This window comes from Myripristis murdjan, chromosome 17, assembly GCF_902150065.1.
Source record: "Myripristis murdjan chromosome 17, fMyrMur1.1, whole genome shotgun sequence".
NCBI lineage: Eukaryota > Metazoa > Chordata > Actinopteri > Holocentriformes > Holocentridae > Myripristis > Myripristis murdjan.
In genome coordinates, this window is record NC_043996.1 from 12313623 (window position 1) to 12328699 (window position 15077).

General features: G+C 41.6%; 1 protein-coding gene across 1 annotated transcript; it reads right to left on the minus strand.

Annotated features, from left to right (window-relative positions):
- Window positions 1-7849: 7849 nt before the first annotated feature.
- ints15 (integrator complex subunit 15) lies at window positions 7850-14826 on the minus strand. The gene is made up of 8 exons (XM_030075316.1): window positions 14689-14826; window positions 13832-14032; window positions 13504-13725; window positions 13024-13189; window positions 11761-12038; window positions 10389-10626; window positions 8766-8805; window positions 7850-8370 (listed from the first exon to the last, which is right to left on the minus strand). Exons 2-8 carry the CDS (start codon window positions 14024-14026, stop codon window positions 8127-8129), a joined length of 1383 nt encoding a protein of 460 aa, XP_029931176.1. The 5' UTR covers window positions 14027-14032; window positions 14689-14826; the 3' UTR covers window positions 7850-8126.
- Window positions 14827-15077: the final 251 nt, after the last annotated feature.

Consider the following 15077-nt stretch of genomic DNA (forward strand, 5'->3'; position numbering starts at 1 on the left):
CCGCGAGACGTGTTTGCGAAAGAGTACGGGGGCTGAAGATGTGTTGAAACAGTTTGAACGAGGTTATACGCGCATGTTGACACCTGCCTACACCGTGTATTACTCATTGCCATGTATGATCGATTTCTCCATTGGGAGGTGCGTTTTTTTTTTGTTGTTTTTTTTTTTTTTTCACCGACTTGCCTGCCATCATATTCCTCATAAAAAGAACAGTGGTACTTATAATAATTTTGGGGAAAAGAAAATTCCTCAAAAGCTTATGTGGAATACTTGTATGTATACCTCTATAATTGTTACTCTGTTTTTTTACAGTAATGTATTTATAGTGACTTACTATTGAGTACCACACATATCCTGCAGGCTACTTTAACTCCCTATAATGTGATGCAGTAAGGGATAAAATGTAAAAGTAAAATGACATAATAATTCTATAAACCTGCTACTGAGTGTCAGAGACATATAAGCCTACCTATATTACTATATTACTTTCTTTTTTTTTTTTTTTTTTGGCATGGGTTACCTTGTGTGAATAAACCACGTGGCATTTGATTTCCTGCTTCAGTTGACTGTGAACTGAGGATACACACAGTCGTGCACCAGGGCGTGGATTCGTCAGACTGTGTAGTTCGAAAAGAAGGGTTAACTGTGCTTTGAAATAAAAGTTTCTCTGCACTGCAGCTGTGAAAATATCAGTCTCACGGTCCAGTTCAGGAGCTGGATTTTTTCTTCTTTTTTTGGTCATGCAGTGTGCTGACTAAGACAGACACATAGATTTTCTTCCAATAGCCCTGGCACTGCTGGCTTTCTTCCCCTCTTGTCTGATATACAGCACAAGTGCAGTAACTTTGCTGCATGTTTAACATCAGAACAGAATCAATATATGCCATATAAGGCTCAAAGGACAAAAGGAAAAGGTTCAGAAATCAGCACCCTCTGTGACTTGGCATTATCAGTGGGCAGGAGCAAAGCAGGCGCCAGCATGGGGAAGTTATTTAGCAAATACTTACAAAGAGATAGTTTTTTGCCCTTTCCTCTACAGCAAAACCCCAGTTGTTTGCCAGCACAACAAAGTAGGGGACAACACTGAATACAGATTATGTGGAGATTATTCCACCCAGAGTTAAGTTCATTCAGAGGAGACATCAACAATCTCTGTGATTGGGCATTTGCAGTGGGCAGGAGCAAAGCAGTCGCCGGTGTTGGTAGATTATTAATAAATCTTTGTAAACACATCGGTGTTTGTCTCTCTCCCTCTTTTATTATAGCCGCTTTTGCAATCTCATTTATTTACCACCAGTTATAATTATTGACTATTAAAGAGAGGCAGGTCCATAAGGTTTTATTATTGCCACCGTAATTGCTCTTTTGGGTATCTTCAGGTAATTATATGTCTATGCCCATTTCCAGGCTCCTAATATCTATTTTCTTCAAGCCTGCCATTGGGTGGTCTGAGCCCTGCTGTGAATAATTTTCCCCATGCAATAATTTTAGCCTTTTCCGTGACACTTCTCCCATTGCATTGTTATTTCAAGCTTACATCCAAAATACAACATTTGACTCATCTGATTATTTTATTATTTTATTACTAATACCAAAACACCAGAATAAAACATTACATAAAACAGTTGGTCTCTAGGTCCAAATACAGCAAGTCACGTCTTCTGTTCTTTAAAACATGCATGTGTGTACCCTGGACTGCACATAGACAGCTATATCTTTTGCTAAACAAAACAATTGGCACAATGGAAAATTTATTTCTGTTCTTCCTTGGAACCAGTGCTGTCATGGTCAAAGATTTAAGGTTGTGAAAGTTCAGCAGTATCATTTGGAGCGAACCGTTGTTGGAGTTGCATGTATTCTCAGGCCAAGAATGTAAAGCTCCTGTTGAGATTGTTGGCAGAGTGGATTTAACTCGCACTCTTTTTTTTTTTTTTTTTTTTTTTCCTAGGCATGTAATCATGGCTGGTCAACACCAAGGCTAGTTTTAAACCTGTCAAGCAACATGCAACAATACCCATGCCATGGTGACTTGTTGAATTGTTAACTGCAGAGCAAAAGGTGATGCAGGAGAACAGCAAGCTAAAAGGTTTCCACATTACCTGCTGCTACCATTTGTGGCATTGTAACAATATACCAACTGTTCAAATGCAGTGGAGGAAACTTTTCCCCAGAAAAGCAAATAGTAAAAAGAACTTCAGGTGGTTCTCTTTAAGTCATAGGCACACACACACACAACCCACACAGCAGACTGCAAGATCCAACCACACTTCACTGAAATTATTAAGACACAGATACCCAGCTTCCCAGTTCCTTGTAGACACAAATATTGCACACACATGAGTATGCAGAAAGACAAACACAATTACACACTGTTGCTTGCAAACGCCCTCTCTTGAGAACAATATACAAATGTAAAGGTCATGAAACTGCAGACAGAATGCCTTCGGAGAGGGTGTCCTTGTTTTAAAATGACACTAAGTAATGTCACTAAGTAATATTACTAATGTTACTAAGTAATGTTATGCAGCCTTGCCTTATATTGAAAAGGCTGGTGATAAAAAACCACTGTGAAAGATTAACATCTTTTGACAAACTTCTGATGAATGTTTCACTTCCTTACTCAGAACTGCAAATGGTCTGTTTTGTAGGACATCATTTTCAGTTCTCAATAGTTGTCACTAAAACAATATGACATCAAGGGTGTAAGAAGGAATCGCACACACATCTCAGAGAATCCTTTAGTTTTTTATTTATTTATTTATTTTTTTTGTCATTTCTGCTTTATTAGACAGTGACAGTGGAGAGAGACAGGAAAGACAGGGCAGAGAGAGGGGATGACATGCAGCAAAGTGTCATGACCAGATTCAAACCCAGGCTGCTGCAGGTTATCCTAAGTATGATATGGTAAGCACTTTACATGTTGAGCCACCGGGGCTCCTTCAAAACCATCAGTTTCTGACAGGCTCTGACCTGTGTGAAACAGAAATACCTTCCGCTTCCCATGATGGCCACAAAATCTCACTTATGTTCAGTTTTCTCTCATCTTCAAAAACAGTAAACATCCAAATCTCTTTCTGAGCAAAAGTCAATTATGAGATTACGTCTTGCTGCATGTGAACTCGGTAGTGATGATCTTCTCTTTGTGAAAAGTAAAGAACTGCAGTTACAGAAAAACACCTAGCTGGAATAGTAATCATTGACAGAGAAAGTCTGATGGTCCAACATCTGAACAAAACAAGCTTGTAGATGATACTTTGTTTTAGTGTGAGCACCAGCAACAAACTTAATCATAGCTTGTATTGTACAGCTATTCACTTTTATCCTAATTACAGGTTCTCCCAAAGCAGGAGGGAGAGAGATTTGCTTTAAGCCTTCTTCCTCCTCCTGCAGTGGTTCTGTGACCTGCTAGTGGAAAACATCATTTACAGTTTCGAAACTTCAGGTGTTTGTTTATTCCTGAGAGCGTAGGTGCTTTTCAGACCATACTGTGGCTTTATTTGAATGACTGTGTTTACCACAGAGGAAGCGTAAGGGGAAGAATAGCCTGACACCTGTGTATCACCCGTATTTTAAGTTACAGGTATGTAAAAATATTGAAAGGAAGTAAAATTAATTAAAATTAAAATTTCATTACCACTTTAAGCAATGGTGGGAAGAGTACTACAAATTGCTACTCAAACAGTACTGTCACTTTGCAGATATTTTATTTAAGTAGAAGTATTGCTGTAAAAATGCACTGAAGGAAAAGTAAAGAGCAGCTCATTTAAAATGTAGTAAGAGCTACTGAGTTCCTTTTTCAAAACAGTAACTGTGTTAGGTGTGATCTTTTCATTGCAGTCCTAAAAGGATGAGAGTGCACAGTTCAAAGTGGATTCTTTTAAAGGTGCTTTCTGCAAAATTGCAGAGGGTTTATTGAAGGAAGGACCCTTTAGATTCAACTGATAAATGTGGAATAAGCATGATATGATGGCTGAGTTCTCATTGTCACTGACATTATTCCCCTTTTTGCCACACTTATTCCACATTTCTGCCAGCTGAGTCTAGATGGTCCCCGCTTCCATTGACCATCTACAGTTTTTCATCGAGCAGCTTTTACTGAAAATGTGGCAATGACACAGAGAAGAACCAACAAAGTAGAAGGAGATTCCTCAACTCATCTTTACTGACTGACCTTTTATTTTGAAATGTTTCACATTTGGACCACTGATCATTTGTTCTCTGTAATTGATGTGATTTAAAATGTGGTAAAGTACAATACTTAAGCAAAAATATACTTGAATAAAAGTAGTAGACACAAATATGACTTTAAAAATACTCCAAAAAGCACATGCACACAAAAGCTACTAAATTACAGTACCATGAATAAATGTAATTACTTACTTCCACCTCCTAGTTTAAGTCTTCGCTATTCTTACCTAATGTTACACAAGACTTCCATCAAGGCATTTGTCTGATAGTTGGACTGGAATTTCTTGTTGCTCTCAACAGAGCAGAACGTATGGCCTTGTGATTAAAATGGTGCAATTCATATCGACCTGCTGGTGGACTTCTCTCGTGAGGTTTATGGCTGCCTTGGCAAACCGAGTCTTACTTCAGATTTGCTCTGTGGCCATGGAAGGTTTTCTTCCACAGGAAACCATGGTCGTGCTGCTGCTGCTGCTGACACAGAAAATCTAAGTCAACCCAACTGCACACCCGCAAGGAGACCCAAGCCAGACCAGACTGTGACTCAGACTGTGGTTTCAGACCAGCTTTTGACACAGAAAGTGCTCTATTCAGATCACACCTGGCATATTATGGTTGATAGACCAGACCAGAGCTGGCAAGCCGTTTTGGTGTTGCCAGTTTGGTGAAACAAGAAGGCCAGCAAACCATATGAGGTGCAAGCCATGTGAAAACACCCTTGGTCTTAGGCTTTCTTAAAAAGATGGTCAACCAAAACGGGCGCTGTCCTTGGGTCAGAATAACTTAAATTGGAGGGAAAAGTTGATGCCTCATGTAGTTTTCTTTTAAGGAATACATTTTGAGAAAAATACCCTTTTTTCGACGTACCCAAACTGAAACAAGATCGGTACCATGTTCAGTTCTTCCTTCCCTATGAATAGCAACCCAGACACTGCCTTACTTACACAATGCATCATTCGTGTTTGAAATGCACACCTTGATTTTTTTTGTTGTTTTGTTTTTTTATTAGATGAGAGTCGCTTTAGGAGAAATGAGATGGGTGCCACTATAACCACTGAGCACATTCATGCTTCCGTCTGTCGCAGCGATCCACACACTGCTGCAGGTATAGGTAGCTACAGCACAAATTAACTTCTCTTAAAACAACTTTTGCTTTTTTAAAATTTTAATTCAAAGACATGTATTTCAAATGCAGATGATATACTGTATAGATAAGACAGCTTTCTTGCTGTGAGGTTTATTTTTTCATTTTGACAGAGCTAGGCTAATGGCTCCCATAGTCTTTATGCTAAGCTAACACAAAATGCTACCCATTGGAACCGAACCACTGGATGTCTCGTCTCAGTCTGTGTGAGAAAAAAGGGTATTTGCCCAAAATGTCAAAGTTTTCCTTTAACGTAATGTGATGACATTCATTTTGTCCACCTTCATTTCCTCAAAAAAAAAAAAAAAAATGGATAACCTGAACTCACTCCATATTAACACATCTGCCCAAGTTAATATGGAATTTGGCCTTGAAAGTTGGAGTCAGTCCATCACCTTCTTAATGATTTACAGAACATGCGCTCCATCCCGCCTTTTTTCACTTCAACAATATCAGCTCTGTCACCCTCCGCTGGCCCAACAGTAACGCATCAGTTTGGCAGAAAAGATATGCTTATCACTGTCCCACCCATGAGTCTGGCCGGGGTCGTCCACGGACAGTACCATCTGCCTTGATGGCTCATTTTATGTGTGAGCGACAGTGAGAGATGTGACGCAGCAGCAGCAATCCTGGACTTAATCTGAGTTTCACTTCTTCAACAGTACATTTTTTCTGGGTCTTCTTAAAGCTCCAGTCCAAACATTTTAACTAAGGCTAGAAAAGTTTGATGCTGATTGGCTTTAATTCAGTTTGTGACAGTTAGATGGCACAAAGCTTATAGGAGTGAGAGCCTATCCCTTGCTATAATTGTGTCATCCACTGCAGAAAACATTTCTCTCTCTGGGGAATAAATATCCATTGTTGAATTTCTGGCACCCAGAGACTATGTAGACACAGAGATTCTGGCTAGTTTGCCAAGTAGTTAACTGGCTGTTGTCTCACAGGCCATGGGACACCTTAACAATGCATTCTTGTTGACTAATCAGTGCATTCATTCACGCCATATATGACATTTTCATTTATTCCAGGAAGTGGATTGGAATTCTAAACCTGCTTCCACTGACAACCAGAAGGAGGTTTTGAAAGAGCACAGGGCAAATTTACACACTACTGACACTGATGATAATTGGACTGACTTTACATGAACAGGCCAAATTATACCGTGAAACTGAAAAATGCACCTCTTGTTGTAATAAACTTAAAGGAAGTACAGCTGTACCACTCCCTTTAACACTAAACAGATAAAGGGGGGAGTGACTGCTAATTGCTTGACAGATTAACAAAGAATTGATGCAGACAAAAGCACCTCACAGTGCTTTTACTTCCTCCTCAGTAAGACACGCAATTAAGAGGAAGTAAGGTAAGTCGAAGTGCAACGGTTAAGATGTGCATCACAATACATGACGTGTGGCAAAAGTGATGCATGTCCCTCAACATACCCTAAAGCTTTAACTAAATCTCCATGTCAAGAGAGTGCAATGGCGTGAAAGGCAGCTGTCAGCACCACCATATAGAAACTATGAGGGATGATGCAATTCTCATCGTGTATGAGGGCAGCTGGGGGCCAAGGGAGGGTGAGCTTGTCCCTGTGTGCTGGTCAGCAGCGATATGCTATCAGACTGTACACAGCTCCAGAAGAAGTGTGAGGCTTGGCTGAAAGACTCAAGCATCTTTTGGTTACATAATCATGTCTCCCTTTGACTTGAGAGGACAAAGTAAACTCCTCATTAAGACGTTTTGACTTTTTGTGCCCTAAAATGTTGATTGGTCGATTAAAAAAAAACTTCTCATTGGTTAATTGTTTTGGTCATTTATCCAATAAAAACCCTTCATATTTGCTGATTAGATCACAGAAATGTCAATACTTGCTCACTTTTCTTCATTCTTATCATTATGAAGTGAACAGTTTGGTGTTTCTGGCGATCCAAGGAAATAATTTGAAGATGTCACTTGGGGTACTGGTAACCCCTGTCATTACTTCTGACACTTGACACACCTCTGACACACTAATGAATAACTAACTAAAATAATACTCGCTAGATTAATAAACAGTAAGCATAATCATTAGTTGCAGTCTTAGTCCCAAACCTCTTGAACAGTGTGTGCCTGTGCAGGCCTTCCCATGTGTCTGTATCTCTCCTTCAAACATACTTTTCATGGAGAGGGTTATGACAATTTTATTCCAGCCATTCAGAGTTTAGAATTTCAATTACCTTATTTCACTAATGACGTTAAAATTATTTCTTCTGAATAGGCAGACACAGCTTTTTGCATTGTATAGTTCTGTTTTCCATAGCTGGCAGAACAATTCTTACTTACTCCAAATGACACAATTTGCATAGGGCATAATTAAACTTATGCAAAGGCTCCCTTTTTATGTCAACTTGGAACGTGTTTCAATTCAAATAAAGCTGTGAGATGCAGATCTATTCACATCTGAAAGCCAATGTATTTGCATGGCAAGGAATAGCGCAACAGTGACCACAAGTGGCTAATATATGAAACAACATGCTGGAAGGATGGAGTAAAAAAATATTTATTAGACAAACAAGTTAGCCTCACAGTATCTGACTTTACCAGAAGCAAATCTGCTTAATATCATAGCAATACATACATCATACAGTTGTCCACACACCGACAGGCACATATACACATACACACAAATTAATCCATGCACACAGAGACTTAAAATTCCCCTCATCACCCACCACACACACATACACACACACACACACACACACACACACTCACACATACATACACACACACAGACCTACAAACAAGTTGGACATTTCTTTTAGTGGCTGGGTCGGAAGGGGAAAGGCATCCCCGACAGAAAAGGCTGAGCGGGGTACTGGGGGTGAGAAGAGGGGTGGGAAGCCAGAGGTGTGTGTGTCGGGTGTGTTGGGTGTGTAGGGTGTGTGGGGTGTGTGGGGTGTGTGGTGATGGGAGAGTGAGAAGCATGAGGGCTGAAAGCCAGTGGAGGAGTGTGGATGTTGTTAAAATACATCACAGGGCCCGACATCACCAGCTGCAGCAAACTGTAGACAGACACAAATATGAAAACAAAAATGGGGGAGAAAGAAGAGACAGAAAGAGAAGAAGTGTTAGGATAAAAGTAAAAATGTAATGCAAAATTAGTTCTTGGTACATTTTGTACATCATAACGGCCTCAGCAAAAAGTCCCTGAACTCTACAAATAGGTTAAACTACATACTACAATTAAGTGTTGGGTAAATTCATCCCACAGCACGGATGTGAAAATGTGAAAATGAATCTGTGAAGATCATATGCAGTGTGCAGACTTTCATCACTACATTAGTTTGAAGAATGATTACTTGCCAACGCCAGCCACATTTCAATTTTTCGCCCATGAAATGCCAAATGGTGCAAGCTTGGGCCAATTTTTGTGATATACAGTTATGTTTTTTCTTACTTGTTGTGTGGGAGGCGCGAACAGATGGCTCTCAGGTCCTCTGTGGAGAGAAGACGGGATGTAAAATCACCATGTTATGAGGAAAACACAATAGACATGAAAAATAATAGGTCTTCCTATAAGTGAGTGACCAACCAATTTGTATTTTTCAAAGCTTCCAAAAACTGTAGCCACTTCTGTTAGAATGGAGTTCATTGGTTCAATAAGCAAAAGCTTATTAAGCATTTTTTTAGCCAAAGTACATTGGTTTGGAATGTATTAAATATAAAAATAGAGAGTCAAACCTGGAGTTTGAAAATTCAAAACAGATGTTTTCATATCCTTTTTTCTGCTGTTTGTAAAATTGCCAATCAAGTCCATTCTAACAGAAATGGCTACAGTTGAAGTGGAATCTTTATTCTCCGTGAGGCAAGCATTTGAGACTTTTTTCAGCTGACATTCAGCTTGTGGTGTTATACAAAATACACTGCTTGGCCAAAAAAAAGTCACCACCAAAAAAAAAAAAAAAAGGTCACACACTCTAATTATTATTTGTTTATTATTAAGGATCCCTATTAGCTGTTACCGTAGTATCCAACTAGTCTTCCTGGGGTCCACTAATATTTCGTTGGAGTGCCTTTAGCTTTGATTACGGCACGCATTTGCTGTGGCACTGTTTCAATAAGCTTCTGCAATGTCACAAGATTTATTTCCATCCAGTGTTGCATTAATTTTTCACCAAGATCTTGTACTGATGATGGGAGTCGGACCACTGCACAAAGCCTTCTCCAGCACATCCCAAAGATTCTCAATGGGGTTAAGGTCTGGACTCTGTGGTGGCCAATCCATGTGTGAAAATGATGTGTCATGCTCCCTGAACCACTCTTTCACAATTTGAGCCCAATGAATCCTGGCAATGTCATCTTGGAATATGCCCGTGCCATCAGGGAAGAAAAAATCCATTGATGGAATCACCTGGTCATTCAGTATATTCAGGTCGTCAGCTGACCTCATTCTTTGGGCACATAATGTTGCTGAACCTAACCTGACCAACTGCAGCAGCCCCAGATCATAGCACTGCCCCCACAGGCTTGTACAGTAGGCACTAGCCATGATGGGTGCATCACTTCATCTACCTCTCTTCTTACCCTGATGCGCCCATCACTCTGGAACAGGCTAAATCTGGTCTATTGTTCCATTTTGGACAGTTCTTAACCCAATTTTAGTAGTTTCTGCAATCTCCTTGGATGTTTTCTCTGCTTGATGCATGCCAATGATTTGACCCCTCTCAAACAGACTAACATCTTTTCCACATCTTTTTCCATGGTTGTTTAAGAAATGAGAAGCTACTCATTGCATCAGTTGGGGTTAAACAACTTGTTGCCAGCTGAAAGATAATCGCCCATGCAGTAATTATCCAATAGGAGGCTCTTACCTATTTGCTTAGTTAAATCCAGAAGGCAACTTTTTTTTTTGGGCCAAGCAGTGTATATTGTTTTTGGGTGGAGTAATCCTTTCCAACCTAGGTGAGTCCTAACTAAATATTTAACTCTTATTCTACCCCTCCTACATTATGTGTTTCTAGCCCATCAACCTCTCCCTTATGTTCATCTATCTAACCTCTCCTCCCTTTTTGCTCCTTACCTCTTGAACATAGCAGTGCTCCATTAGCCATGGCCACCTGCAGGGCCTGTGCCAGACGGTCCAGGGCCAGCTGGGAGAGTGCGTGTGTGTCGGTGGATGATGAGTGTGTGTGTTTGTCGGCCTGGTCCAACAGGCGGGAGAGGTCAGAGGTCAGTGCAGCCAGAGGTTCCATCTGGAGCAGCGCCAGGCGGCCGAAAAGCCCCTTCTCATTCAGTATGTTGGGCAGGAGCATGAACACCTGAGGGGGACGGGACAGACAGAGACAGTCACTCACCCATTAAGGGGTTATTTCAGGATGAATGACACAGGCTGGCATTCCTTCCCCGAGCTAGGCTTTCACAAAATTAATCATCTCTTTATAACTGATTATAGATTCTAGTGTACAACTGCAAGAAAACCTGCTGTACTCCTCACCAAACTACTTGTTAACTACAAAAAAAAAAAAAAAAAAAAAAATCACGCCTGCTGACTCACACACACAAACAAAAAAGGAAAGCCCAAAGGTAGACAGGAAGAAGGACGAGCTTTCCTGAAACAAACATTTTAAATCAAAACTGAAGGAAATGAAATCTTTAAAAATCCACAAGTGCACTGCACTGTTTCCTGTAGCCTATTTTACGTTGTTTTTTTGTAGATATGGGTGAGAGAGACAATTTCGTTTGTGAGACCCAGCCCTGCATTCCAAATCGCATACTTCTACTTTTTACTTTTAGTATCAGCTGCCCTCACAAAGTATGTAGTGTAGTATGCAATATGCATGCGTATGCATACTACTGGAACACAATACATACATCATCCCTGACCTCCGACCCTCTTGCTCACTTCTGCCACCGTCCGTAGCGCCACATTTGAATGTTGTTGTCAAAATGCCGGTGCTGTTTCACACTGCGCTGTCGTCTGTCATATTCCTTATCTTCTCTCTTCCTGTCACTTCTGCTGTCACTGAGCGAGTTTTGTGCGGTGTGTGTGTTTTGTTGTCGTCCGTATGTGGGTGTGGCTTGTACACGCAGCTAAGTCAGTGCGACGCAACGTCTGCTGCGCAAAGGATCGTGGGTCAGAATGGCAAGAGAAGCATGCTGAAATGCATACTGCGAAATCTGACCGGATGCAGTAGAACATCCTGGTACTCTTGGCATACTGCATCTGACATACTATGTATTGGAACATACTAAATCTTTTTTTTTCCTACTAAATAGTATGGTAGTATGAGTATTGGAACACAGGGCAGGTTTGCTTCGGAGCTCCTTCTAGGATCAATTACAGCAGGTGCTGCAGTTCCAGAATTGCTAATTACCACTACTATAGGTTTATGGGAGCATTGCAGCTACTCTAATGTAAAAAAAAAAAATAATCCACTCAAATGCATACACACCTGTAGGACACTTAAATGGAGTGCAGAGAAGAGAGGCCCCACATCTGGCTCACACTCACTGCTCCCATTGGTCAGCGACTGCTTCTTGTCTCTCCTGTAGGCCAGAGGCGCTTTGACGCACCAGCGCACCAAGCCCCCCAGCGGCGTGAGGTCAAGTGAGCTGATTGGCTGGCTGCCAGAGAGGGGCGTGTTCAGGAAGGTGATGAGGACGAGGCGCGGGTCGTCTTGGAGCCACGACACAATCATCTGCAGAAGTTCTAGAGGAGGGGTGAGCTCCTCTACACACACATGCAAAAAAAAACCATACACACACATTTAGGTTAATATGACAGACAGAGGATGCAGGAAATTGTGAGGCAAAACTCAACCAGGGCACTTCACATTTGAGCTCTTTAACAGGAAGGTAGGCACGGTTGATTTTAAGCTGCTGTGACATTTTTGTGCTTTTAAAAAAAAAAAAAAAACAGATAAGAATATTTCTAATAAATATATTTATGTAACCACCAAAACACCTTTCCCAAGAATAACCCCAGACAGCCATCCACACTTAGTTTTAACACCCATCTCAGGGGATCAGATCACTAGTGAACACCATTCAGCACAGGTGTGAAAGTGTCTTGGAGATGCATTGTGATCTGATCACTCCCACCACCTTCAGAGAGTGTCGGGGACACGTCGGGCCACACAGCATTTGTAGTGTGAACTTTAATGCAGCTTGACAACATAGAAAGATCGAGTCGCTCTTAAGGGGATGAGGGTTTGATAGAGCAGAATGCTGCCGTGCAAATTCAAATTTGGATGAAGTTTGTTTCTGTACTGGCAGCATCTTTGTCTTGTAACCAAAAATATTGTGCTTAGTTGCAACTGCCTGAATAGGCCAGAGACAGAGAATAGGATTGGTGGGGGATATGATGAAGATAGTGAAAATATGGTATATTGAAGTGAGGAGGAAGATGGGATGGAGTAGGGTACAGAGGAATTCAAGTAAGAAAAGAAATGAAAGGGGAAATTCTGTGAGGTGAGGTTGATCACAAATCAGATCATAACTGGAAAGTGGAGGCAAATTTCATAATGCCAGGTGTGAGCAGCAACCTATCAAATCACCAAGATAGATGCTAATTTCAGCTGTGAATGGCATCTACGTGAATTTGGATGATCCAGTTTCAATTTTTGGCAGATTCCACATCACATCGCGGTAGCAACAGAGAACCCTGTTCTTTTGTGGTGTCTTATTCACATCCAGGACTGGCCTGTCTACCTTACCTGAGGTGAGGTCATACAGGGTGGCCACAGCAGTGATGAACTGGCAGCAGAAACGTGGGCTGGAGCTTTGGATGTTATACAGGGTGGACACAGATCCTGGCACTAAGCTGCAGTAGTCATCAACCAGCACCCGCGCCAGCCGCACGCAATACACACGATGGGTCCTCTGGAGGCGTAAAGGATACGTGTACACACACACACACACACAAAAAGGCACAAGTGTATTGAGTCCACATACAGCACACACACACACACACACACACACGTATACAAGTGAGAAACACAAGTGAGTTTACACAAACACTATGGCACTGAATTACTTACATAAAACAACTTGCTTGCATAAAACAAGTATATGCTTGTAAACAAACATAAGACACAAAAACATACTCAAGACATGACCAGTTAATGAGACATACACGCTCAAAAAACACACATCTTATATGCAATGAGTCTGAGCGTGTGTGAGCAGGTCCTCACCTGTAACCACGTAGCAGCACATTCCAAGATAGGCACCCTGCCCACAGCGATTGCCATGGAAACCAGTTTGCCGAGCAGTGCCATGCGGCTCTCGTCGGCCTGGTTGCCTTGGAGACTGAAGAGGGCCGAGAACATGAGCTGACGGACAGTGTCGCGGCTCTGTTCCTGGAAGCAGCTGCACATGATCTCTAGCAGCTGGAGCTCCTGGAGAGCATTCATCCTCTGGAGGAAAGAACATTTGAATGACTGTCTGAATTTCTATGTCTGTGTACTGCTGTCTGTGCACATGCCTGTAATCTTGGCCTAAAGGCGTGCATGTATGCCTTACCCTGGGTGGTGCGTTTCTGTCTTTGGGCGCATGCAGAATGAACTCCTCCACCAGCTCCAGGGTTTTGGTGTCGACCTGAGGAGGCTGCCTGCCGGACTGCACCAGGTTACAGATGTAGATGTCCAGGTGGTACAACAGCTCCTTGGCAGCGCTCAGCACATCGCGGGGCAGCAATGACTGACGAATGTCCCCCATCACTGCCTGTCAGCGACACACAGATTACTGGTCAATTTGAGTGCACAATAGACGTCAAGTGCACTGCTGAAACACCAAGGAAGATACTTTAAACATAGCAGAGTTATGTTCACAGGTTGAACTTGAAGCAAAATGTTGATGTTCATGAGCCAGTGCGGTTTTTAACATTAGATTTCTGCAGTATGGACATATTCTGTAATCTGTGGTAGTGCTGCAGTGTGTGTGTGTTTACTCTTGGATCAACACTGTTCAGCACACAGCCTGTCACAAGAGCTGAGAGGAGTAAAAAGCCAGAGATCTGTGCAAGTTCAACATCACTGTGAACTCAGTTTGCCATCTTTCGTCCAGAACATGGGGCACACAACAGAACAGATCCTCAGTCCATGTTACGTTAACGGAGCCATACTCTTTTAAAAAAAAAAAAAAAAAAATTGTACAGCAGACATCATATTGTCACACACCAGTTTTGCAAGTCGCAGGTGCACAGCTGTGAGTGTCCGCAGTGCCCACGGTGACTCGGTCTCCTCCGACCAGCTAGCGTTAACACTTAGCCAAGCTAGCTAGCTAACAAGGCTGCTAATAATTCGGCAACGTATTTCGCGAGTCTTAACCACCATATCATCCCCTATCAGGAAAACACAGACACAGACTTTAAATCTTACCTCTGTTGCTCACTGAAACGAGCCTCTGCGATACCTAATATACCTGGATGAAAGGGAAACAACGGTTAACAGACGTGAAACTACACGACAGTGGAGCCAGCTCGGTCCTCTTACGGAAGCCTGTAAGGGGATAAAAATACACGGGACAAAATGTGATAAGGGATAAAAGGGCGTATACGGTAGTAGATGGTATGTCACTGAGATATAGGCGAATCCGGGCATTGCTTAGTCCAGGATGAACTGAATAAATAATATGATTTTTAAATTACGTTTTATGTTTAATTTCATAGCTTTATATAAGCTATTTTAGGCTGCTCATAACAAAAAATCACCAAAGCAATACAACAGTAGCTTTCCCCAACTTGTGAGGTGTATGTTACAACATTTTT

Coding starts and splice junctions, on each gene's coding strand:
- ints15 (XM_030075316.1), bottom strand. CDS start 14,026: ATGGGGGACATTCGTCAGTCATTGCTGCCCCGCGATGTGCTGAGCGCT. Junction 13,190..13,503: donor GTGCTGCTACGTGGTTACAG/GTGAGGACCTGC, acceptor TTACGCCTCCAG/AGGACCCATCGTGTGTATTG. Junction 12,039..13,023: donor CCTGTATGACCTCACCTCAG/GTAAGGTAGACA, acceptor ATGTGTGTGTAG/AGGAGCTCACCCCTCCTCTA.